Genomic DNA, 10,762 nt, shown 5'->3' with positions numbered 1-10,762 from the left:
GAACAGTTGCAGCCCTGTCTATTGAATACTGCGTTTCATTGTGTTTTATTCACACATATATTCTGTGTTTGGATTGCTATTGTAATGTCCAATACAGTTTTTCACCGTATATAGTAGGGGAACTTACCGTTAACCATTTAACATGTTTTTATTGTAGCATTTTTACAGTCTTTTACCGTTAAATTCACTGTGATCTTTTTACAGTGTAGTTAATGCATTAACTAACGTTAACTAAAGGGACCTTGCCAAAAAAAGGAAATGTTGATATCATGTTAATAATACTACACATACAAGTGATATCATAAGATGTAGAGGAAGAAGTTGTTGCTGCTGCATAATTTTTTGGATTCCGTAAAGAAAAGACGGGGTGTTAAAGACCCCAGTCTGCAGGAAGTGCCGATCAGCAGAAAATTAATTTTGTATGGTTTTGTACAGTCATGGTTATAAACGCTCTTTCCACCTCCCTATACTTATTGAGTGTGGTTCATAGGCCAAAATAGAGACAAGAACAAGAAATAAACAAAGTCAAAGGTTAACTTAACTTTTAGCATTATCTATTTTATCCCAAAATTTCTACTGATATCACAATAATATTTGTTATTGTGAATTATTTTCTGGCCATTATAATTGTGTAGTTAAAAACCTGAAATTGTGACAGCCCTTGTGGAAAATCTTGCTTGGGACCTCTAGATAATTAAAAAGAAGTTCTTTGTCATGTTCCTGTTAGTAACAATGTAATTCTACCTCTGAAATCCTATTTCTATTATAAGGTTGTAGGTGAGGGAAAATAATATTAACCAATAATGTCACATTATTATTATCAAACTCTGATGGATAACATCAAGTCCCATCCTAGGTTTATTTGAATACAGAACCTTTCAGAATGTCTTTAAGCTTTTTGTATCCAACATCTTTTAGAAACAGAAGGATGAAGGTGAAGGGAAGCGTATAGTGAGGGAGCTGGTGCATAACTTCCTGCTGGACCTCTGCTGCTCTCGCAAACATGGTATCAGTTTTCATGACCCGAGCCTGGGCACCGCTGGAAGGTAAGTCTTTGAGATCTTCATATCGTCATTCTTTCAGCTAAATTTTATTGTATTTTATTCTATAGTTACAAAACACCGTTTTGTAAAATATGACTATACTAGCACAAAATCTCCCAAGTGTAAAAGAAATAAGGTCAAGTCAAATGTGCCCAAAATGCTTTCTCCTCATTGTCCTTTTATCACCTCGTTGTACCCATCCAGAGCAGGAAACATTGTTCTTCTGCAGTTCCTGGTGGGGCTGAAGCAGGCTACCGAGGATGAGATGGTAGCGGAGCTGGTTGTTAGTGTTCTGAAGGCCAGTCCTGATATACTGACCAGATACTTTAAAGAAACCAATTTCTCATTCAGTCCACGAAACAAAAGCACTTGGTTGGAAAACATCACTCTACTCAAGAAAGTGAGTCTGAAGCCTTTGTACGCATTTACCTGTGCCCTTCAGCAAGTAGGAAATATACAGAAATTTAATAAAGTTATCAAACACTAAATAGTAAATTAAATGTAGACGAATCCTTAAAGTGCCCCTATTATGGGTAAAGAAAGGTTCATATTTTGGTTTTGGGAGTCACCAACAACAGGTTGACATGCATGCAAGGTCAAAAAACACTTTCATTGTCTTATAATATGCATTTATTTTTACCTTACTTGCTCAACGACTCACAAACGATTCGCTCGACGATTCATTTTTCCAAACCCCTCCTTTGCTTGACGCTAATCTGCGGTGATTGGTCCGATTGGTCTCATTTTCATCTCATCTTGCCTGTAATTCCTGATAAAGCAGCGTTTGTGAGCGCAGTGCTGCTTTGTTTACAGCCGTTAACGGGAAAACCGCTATTTTACCGCTCCTAAAGCGGCACCTAGTGGCAAAGAATGAATTTGCATTTTCATTCAGACCAAAGGGAAAAGACCCAACAAGTGGGCGGGTAATATGCTAATGTTTCATGTTGACTTCAACATGACACGTCTTGGGATTCGTTTTAAAAACGACTCGTTTCAATGATTCAGAGTCTACTCTTTCTTTTGAGAGACAATAACTTTATACACTGTGCACTTTCAGATTTAAAACTTTGCTGAGTGTTTTCATTCACTTAGAGCTGTGTTACACACTGCATGAAAGGTCATTTTCAAAAATCCATAATGGGGGCACTTTTAATGCTACAAAAGTTATTGATTTCCTCTTTTTTTTTTTAAATTAATTTTGTTCTTTGATGAACAGACATCACAGTAGCTGGGTTATTTGGCAGCTATTACTTTAAGAGCTGCTGCTGCTGAACGTGACGCGGATCTGACACGCATGCTTGTAGTTTCATTTGCGCTTTAATATGAATTGAAACGGGCTACAACGCACACCGCCGTATTTGTGCGTGCAATTGAAATGCACATGCTACAAGCACAGTATAACGACTGACAGGACAGGAAAATTCATTTTTATTGACATATTACTGACAGCATCTCATCTGACTGCAGTTCATTGTTGTTCTACTGAAGTGCCTCGTCACCTGTAACATTTCAGCGCATGTTTAACTAGTGCCTGGTGCTGAGGTGAAGTTTGAGCGCGCTTTTAACTAAAAAATCTCCCGTTTGATGTGGTCGTTAAGACGTTCTGCGTCTAAATAAATGCAATCATTGTCAAAAAAAAAAGAGATAGAAGCAGCAGTTGTGAATGAGGTGGCCAACCCTAACAGTCCATTTTACATCTTATTTATATTGTGCATCCTTTTGCCTTAGCTCAGACAGTTATGACTTACTCGTGGTTTGATATTGTTGCAGATTTATGAGGCTCAGCCGGAGGTGTCCAAGGCTTTCCAGATGAGTGAAATGATTCCTTTACCTCGTCTGCTGTCTATGGTGTTGGTCACGTCTCTTCCTTCAGTGTGCAATAAAGCCTTCTTCACTCAAGGTCTCAATGTAAGCGGTAGATTCAACCAATCATATAATCACAAGCTGTGATGCAAAATCCAAATGATTTAATATTAGAAGCAGATGTGTTTTTGAGTTGTACATTACTGTTCAAAGGTTTGGGGCTTGTAAGATTTTGATGTTTTTGAAAAAAGACTTCTGTGCTCACCAAGGCATTTATTTGATCAAAAATACAGTAGTATTGTGAAATATTATTACGATTTAAAATAACTGTTTTCTATTTGAACATATTTCAAAATGTAATTTATTCCTTTAATGGCAAAGCTGAATTTTCAGCATCATTACTCCTTTCTTCAGTGCCACATGATCCTGCAGAAATCATTCTAATACGCTCGAGGAAAATTTCTTATTATTATCAATGTTGAAAACGTTTGTGCTGCCAAATATCATTTTTTTTCAGTATTCTCTTTTAAAAGAACACCATTTATTTAAAAATATTATATTTTTGTAACTTTAAAAATGTAATTACTGTCACGTTTGATCAATTTATTGGATCCTTTGTTGAATAAAAGTATTAATTTGTTTAAAAAAAAAAAAAATCATACTGAGCTCAAACTTTTAAATGGTTCTATGACAACTTGTTCACCTGTGCACTGATACAGTACAGTTATTATCATTCGTCAACATTATTTGAAATATTTCTTGTTTCTCTAATAGCTACCCAACTTGGTGGTCCAGCACACAACAATTTCCCTCCTGGCATTTATTCTCAAGCGAGCCCAGAAAAACATTGAACACTGTCTGGACAAAACAGTCTGGGAGAGTTCAGACATTTACAGCCCTGCCGTGATGGAGGAGTTTGTGCAGCTTTACAGAGAGGCACTGAGCAAGGTGAGGTTGATGGGAAAACAGAAGGATTATTTCATGGTATCATATTATTTCACAATGAATATTTATCCTTTTACTGCCACAGATTCTACCGGACATGGTGTCCGTTGTTTCCAACTGGCAGTCGCTCTCAAAGGAGAAGGAAGATGCAGTAAAGACGATAGGCACAGGACAAAAACAGAGCGAAGAACACCGTAATAACCAAATAGTTAATGCTCTTTTGTAGCTATAGGCTTGTTATTGTTCAAACGCAATAATTCTGAAATGCTTTTTCTCAAACAGCACGGCAGGACGATCCACAGCTCATCCTGGTGAAAGCTCTGCTGCTTCAGGTCATGTGTTTGTATCAGAGGGTGGTGCCTCACCTTGTCAGCCAGAGCAAATTCGACTTTAGCAAACTCCTAAAAGGTATGACACATTGATTGAAAACAGATGTAACAAATGTAGTGCATTTACCTTCTAACCTGTTATGGAAGGAGTAAGTGACTTATTAAAACATTTTCAGGCATTGTGACAGAGAGTGGAATAAAACAGGAAGTTCCTCCAGTTCTACAGTATCAAATTCTACAACTGGCTTTGGAACTTCCTGCAAGCAAATTCTCCTGGTTTCGTGTTCAGGTAAAAACGTTTGTAAGGTTTATTTTTTGTGACCACATTTGTCTTCAACATTTGGTTTGCTGATGTTTTTCAGAATGTGTATTTTGTTTCTTTTAAGCTTAAGATCATCATGTTTTCCCCTTTTTTTTCCTCCCAAAACACAGGATCTACCAGATCCAGATCCTGAAAAAGGAGAGAAATCAGTCTTCTATTTGCTACTTAAAATGTTTGTAAGTAGTAACAGTAACTACTTGAAGACTTCAACCAGGATGCTGGTCCTAAAAGTAAGTTTCATTCTCCTAACAACAGAAAACTGCATACAAAACCTATATTTTTAATTTAAATAAAGATAATTTATTATATGTTATATTATAATTTAAATAGAATATTAATATAATATAATACAATACAATGTTAAAGGGATAGTTCACCCAAAAATTAAAATGCTGTCATCAATTACTCACCCTCATGTCGTTCCAAAACCATAAGACCTTCGTTCATCTTCGGAACACAAATAAAGATATTTTTGATGAAATCCGAAAGCTTTCTGACCCTGCATAGAGAGCAGCGTAACTGAAATGTTCCCAGACCCAGAAACGTAGTAAGGACATCAGTAAAATAGTCCATGTGACATCAGTGGCTCAACTGTAATTTTACGGAGCTGCAAGAATACTTTTTATGCACAAAGAAAACCAAAATAATGACTTTATTCAACAATACTTCTCCTCCAAATCACGCCTTCCACCATTATCGAGAGTACTTCTGCACGTAAACAACGCATGATGCTGCTGACGTTGAACACGCATGTTTACGTGCAGAGGAACGCACGCTCTTGCCATATGATGATTCATGGTGTGTTCCACATAAAAATGAACAGCACATGGGTTTGGACCACAGATTTATAGTACAGAACTGGATTGCTCATGATGATATAAAAGTGAGGCCACCTCACTGCCATATTGGTATTCCCATACATTCTATTGAATTAATAGGAAATCGTAGGGATGGGCGATATGGGCTTAAAAATGTATCATGATAATTTCTGATATTTATTGCGATAACGATATCAATGACGATAATTCAGGGAATCCTGTTTCTTTAGAGAAAAGTATTATCTTTCCTATTTTTACCCAAAATAGGGTGTTGTGAGCAGTACACACGTAATGTAACGACTGTTTAATAAATCTTCAAGTTGGAGGGCGCCCTTGCGCAGAAACTCCACATATGCATAGCAGAAATATGCATAAAACGCAGATAGAGGAAACCTGAAGACAATAAACATGCGATTGCACAAAATATATGGTATCTGTGTTCTTCAAGCAATCTTGGGTATTTTTATAAGGATAGAGTATATTTATAATGCAATGCTAATCGACATAGCCTTTATCACTATATATAATGCTATAAAATAGTATGATTTCTGCCTTATTCTGTGATACGAAACCACGTCTGATCACAAAGATAAGTTATTTCAAACACTCGACTGTTATGAAGTTAATATGGAGAAAAAGCACGTCAATAAATAATATCTTTGTTGGACAACAGGTTTGTAAAAGACTCGCATGTAAAACTGTAATGCACACGTACTACGGTAGTACATTTACTCAAGGTCAGACCGATTTTTGTCGCACTGTACAGCCCTATTCAAACCGGTTCCAGATTGTAGGAGGAGCTGCTCAATTTCACGTCCGCCTTCCTTCACGTCACTCCACACAGTCGCACACAGAAATATGTCAACCACTAGACTTTATCGTTATTATCGTGGGGAGAATTTTTACCGGTATATCGCAAACGATAAGATATCGCCCATCCCTAAATCGTTTATTTTTAATGAGAATACATCGCCTAACAAGTCAGCGTTTTTATACCTGAAGTATCCCTGTACATTTGTACAACAAACGTCCTAAGCATGTAAACGGTTATTTGTTTAATGTCGGGAATTGCATTCCCCGCATATTAAAAAGTTACGTTTATATACATTACAGTAGCAAACATCAGGTGAACATGATAAACATCGACATATGTATTACAAATGACAAAGTGCTCATTCTGAAATCTAAATAAAGATTTATGCTTTGTATACGCATGTACCTTAACTCGCCTTGTAAAGTTATTTACTATTTGTCATTTTGTAATAATGTTTTTATTCGTACAGTAAGCTGACTGCAAATGTTTCAACAAGGTTTTTGTTAACAGCATTTGTTTTGAAGCAGGTAATGATTTAAACGTTGGTTAAATTAGTAATTAATATACGTACCTTATACTATACTACTATTACTATACAGGTGCATCTCAATAAATTAGAATGTTGCTTCCATACCACCTCAGCAGTGCCACAAACTGATCACCTCCATGCCATGCCGAATTGAGGCAGTAATTAAAGCAAAAGGAGCCCCCTACCAATTATTGAGTACATATACAGTAAATGAACATACTTTCCAGAAGGCCAACAATTCACTAAAAATGGTTTTTTTATTGGTCTTATAAAGTATTCTAATTTGTTGAGATGGTGAATTGGTGGGTTTTTGTTAAATGTGAGCCAAATCATCACAATTAAAAAAACCAAAGACTTAAACTACTTCAGTCTGTGTGCATTGAATTTATTTAATACACGAGTTTCACAATTTGAGTTGAATTACTGAAATAAATGAACTTTTCCACGACATTCTAATTTATTGAGATGCATCTGTATATACCTAGCTTTGACGAAACTCCTCTCAGCTAGCGCGTCTTTTCAAAGTGAAAGTAGCCTTGTCACCTGACTTGAATACAGCGCGCTGATTCGCTAAAATGGACTTATCGGCTTCTGTTCAAAACAACAAGGGCGCTTGTCGGCTTCTGCAGTAAAACGTGAATTCGCGATGCCTTGAAAGTGGACAAAACCAGCTTTTTTGACAAATTGCCGTATTTAGGGTTCAGATCGCGTTATATGTGGAGAATAATGCACGGCAATCAGCTCATTATCGTTTTTTCCAAATAAATTCTTCAAATACACATCATAACTTATTCAGAGGAATAACACTGATTGACTGCATACTGTACAGACTTAAAGACATGAAGCTTTATTTCCAAGATGATGCAGAGTAAGCTTTGAATATCAGTATGTGACCCTGGAGCACAAAAGCAGTGTTAAGTCTCTGGGGGATATTTGTAGCAATAGCCAAAAACACATTGTATGGGTCAAATTTATCGATTTTTCTTTTATGCCAAAAATCATTAGGATATTAAGTAAAGATCATGTTCCAGGAAGATATTTAGAAAATTTCCTACCGTAAATATATCAAAACTTAATTTTTGATTAGTAATATGCATTGCTAACTTCATTTGGACAACTTTAAAGGCGATTTTCTCAATATTTTGATTTGCACCCTCAGATTCCAGATTTTCAAATAGTTGTATCTCGGCTAAATATGACTTTTTTGTCGTCCAGGGTCACATATACTAACAGAGGCTTTGTATTGTATTATTCATTGTATATTCAAATCAGTTTCAGATCCTAATACCAGCCTAAGATGCTGACATGGCATTAAATAAAAATATACTACTACTACACTCTAAAAAAATGCTGGGTTATATTTAACCCAGCATTTTTTAGAGTGTACAGATAGTAATACCAGATATATGTTGATGTTTAATATTTCCTGCAAAATTACGCACATAAAGACATACATTTTATGTTCGATCAGTTACCTGTATCAGCAAGTGCGCAGCTGACACACCCACCCTTACGATTTAAATATATCGCTTATCCTGCCTGAAAAGACCATAAACATTGCAGATAACATTAATTTACGTACACATCTTAAAATCTAATCCTGTCTGACTGATACGCTTCAAATCGGCTGGTTTTAGGTCAAGGTTTTTGCCAGAAGGGAATAGTAAGATGGCGGCTCGAACGCTTCCGGTGGCTTTCCCCGCCTGTCAGCAGTTTAGAAATCCAGTCATTATATAGATCAGTAGTTTGGACTGACATGAGGGTGAGGAAATAATGACAGAATTTGTATCTATGGCTGAACTCCTCTGGCTCATTTATCCTCCTCTGCTTTCCAGGTGTTGCGGGACAGCGGTGTATTTGAGCACACGTGGAAGGAGCTGGAGTTATGGTTGGACCATCTGGCGCTTTTGGACCCATCCCAGCAGGAGACCGTTATTCAGTTTTTAGACCATGTACTGGATTCTAACCACTCACATCTGGTTTTACTTGGTTCTTATAGAATCATGTCAGAGTTCTGAATACAAAAAGTTGATATTTTGCCATTCAGTACTGTCCAACTATGTTGTGTGACAGGTTTTGATGAGAGTGGTGTGTAACCCACTCGTGTACACTGAGAAAGCAGCGAGTATGGTTCAGGAGGCAGCGTATCTACAGGCTAACCTGAGCGGCCAGGAGGGAGATGAAGCCAGCATCCCCATATCACACATCGACGGTTAGCACTCTTGCTATGCACATTTCACATATGTATCTGTAATCTGAGGTGCTAGTGGCAGTGATGTGAATTAATATGGGTTGTTTAAATGCATCTGTGTTTTAGATGTGCTCGACATGGTTGATGTTATAGTGGAGGGCAGCGAAGGGGATGTTGAGGAGATCGGACCTTCCCTCACTGATGAGATCATCCTCCAGACGTTCCCGTTTAGTGCCATTGTACCAGCTGTGCTAGAGGTTCGCAACAAACTGCCGGAGAGTTTTAAAGATGGGAAAGGTAAAATATGCAAATAGATATGATCTAAACAACCAAATTTATTAAATAACAAAATCAGACATCAGAGCTGTGGCTTGCTTATACACATTGAGCCTTGGCGCTCATGTAAAAGGGCACTGATTTGAGTCCAGCCTGCGTGTCTTTTTTTTTTTAATAAATTTTTTTTTTTATACATATACCTGCAAACTTGTCATCTTTTGGGTGAAAATCACAGTTTTTAATCCAAAATATGTCATTTGTGTGATTTGAGTAGATCCGATGAGTTTCTGAAACTTGTTGATGTTTCAACAAAAGAGAAGCTTAGAAACTTTAAGCTCTTTTTGTGATTTCCCTTTAAAATAAAAGCTTTATGATTTAATGTTTGAAAGTTAAGAAATGAAGACAGCCTGTGACACTTTTTCTGTTAAATAAAATTAGTATTGTTATTAAATGGCATAATATTTTTTTAAACTCTGGTATTATATCTAAAAATATGTTTTGCTTTATTGATTTGTTTAATTGTTGTAATTTAATAAAATAACTTATTATTATTATTATTAGATTTTTTTTAATTGATTGGGGTGTCAACAAAACAGAAGCTTAGAAACTTTAAGGTCGCTGTGTTTTTTAAATTCAAAATAAAAGCTCTTTGGTTAAATGTTTGAAAGCAATGAAATAAAGGCGACCTGTTTTTCTGTAAAGTAAAGTTGTTATTATTATTAAATACTCAAATTAATACAAATATATTACTATACTAGTAACACTAATAAAACATTGAGTAATTGTTATAATTTAATAAAATAAATAAAAATGTAAATAATTATAATTTGTAAAATAATCAAATAATAATAATTTAGCCCCTGGATTCCCCGCACCTTTGTATGCCTGGGAGTGCAAAAGGATGTTCAATGAGAATTCAGTATGTAGGGCTGGACAGTTAAGTGGAAATCCTGTTTTCATTGTGCTGGTGTTAATATGATCTTTAACATGGTAAAGCCTGTGCTCTGTCGTATAGGTGTGGTGTTTGAGTACATGGCTGCAGTCCTGTGTGATGTTCTGCACTGTCAGAGGGACCCGCTGGCTCTGTGTCTGACTCTCCAGCACTACGATAAAAATCTGAACATGTCACACGCCTCATGCCCTCCTCACGTCATCGCCTTCTACCACTACTACTCTCAGTGGCTCCCCAAACAAACAAAGAAGACCCGGGTGAGTCCTGTCACACCTTCAGTGCCCCGCAGATGCATAGGCACCTATTGTAATTGTTAGCTGTCGTCGTCTTTTTCTTCTACTTTTACTTTTGTTTCTGCTGCTTCTTTTTCCGATACTGCTTCTCTTGAGTGTATGGCAGTTTATAGAACCGGACATAGAAAAGTTATGAAATTTGGCATACAGATAGAGTACAGTCTATTAGCAAATTTGGACTCTCTAGTCTTGATAACATTTTCTTGGTTCATCATGAGAAGAGTGACATTAAATATGGCATAAACAGATGAGCTTACTATTTTGAATGATTTTTTCTTTTCTTTTCAGTTTTCACCAAAATGTACTAATTTTCTTCAGACCCTGTCAGGAAATATTTGTATAAAATTTATGTATTTTGTATTTCCTTTTATACTTGAGGACCTTTATAAACTAGGAATAGTTCAACCAAATATATCTTGTTTTATTTTCTTGAAATTTCTCAATTTC

At 36.4% G+C, this 10,762-nt stretch overlaps 1 protein-coding gene across 1 annotated transcript in view; it reads left to right on the top strand.

The window, feature by feature from the left end:
- Positions 1 to 10,762, top strand: part of urb1 (URB1 ribosome biogenesis homolog) — a 50,683-nt gene that overhangs the window by 8,024 nt on the left and 31,897 nt on the right. Inside the window, exons 7-18 of the mRNA XM_016260505.1 lie at positions 919 to 1,046; positions 1,248 to 1,443; positions 2,814 to 2,951; positions 3,621 to 3,794; positions 3,877 to 3,985; positions 4,074 to 4,199; positions 4,297 to 4,409; positions 4,553 to 4,672; positions 8,439 to 8,555; positions 8,677 to 8,815; positions 8,921 to 9,091; positions 10,086 to 10,279. Coding sequence (XP_016115991.1) covers positions 919 to 1,046; positions 1,248 to 1,443; positions 2,814 to 2,951; positions 3,621 to 3,794; positions 3,877 to 3,985; positions 4,074 to 4,199; positions 4,297 to 4,409; positions 4,553 to 4,672; positions 8,439 to 8,555; positions 8,677 to 8,815; positions 8,921 to 9,091; positions 10,086 to 10,279 — 1,725 coding nt within the window. The remainder of the gene's footprint in view (positions 1 to 918; positions 1,047 to 1,247; positions 1,444 to 2,813; positions 2,952 to 3,620; positions 3,795 to 3,876; positions 3,986 to 4,073; positions 4,200 to 4,296; positions 4,410 to 4,552; positions 4,673 to 8,438; positions 8,556 to 8,676; positions 8,816 to 8,920; positions 9,092 to 10,085; positions 10,280 to 10,762) is intronic.

The sequence above is a fragment of the Sinocyclocheilus grahami genome, unplaced genomic scaffold (assembly GCF_001515645.1).
Source record: "Sinocyclocheilus grahami isolate Dianchi unplaced genomic scaffold, SAMN03320097.WGS_v1.1 scaffold2097.1, whole genome shotgun sequence".
In the NCBI taxonomy this organism is placed as follows: Eukaryota; Metazoa; Chordata; class Actinopteri; order Cypriniformes; family Cyprinidae; genus Sinocyclocheilus; species Sinocyclocheilus grahami.
Note: the sequence above shows the minus strand (reverse complement) of the source record. Positions and strands in the feature narration are given on the sequence as shown.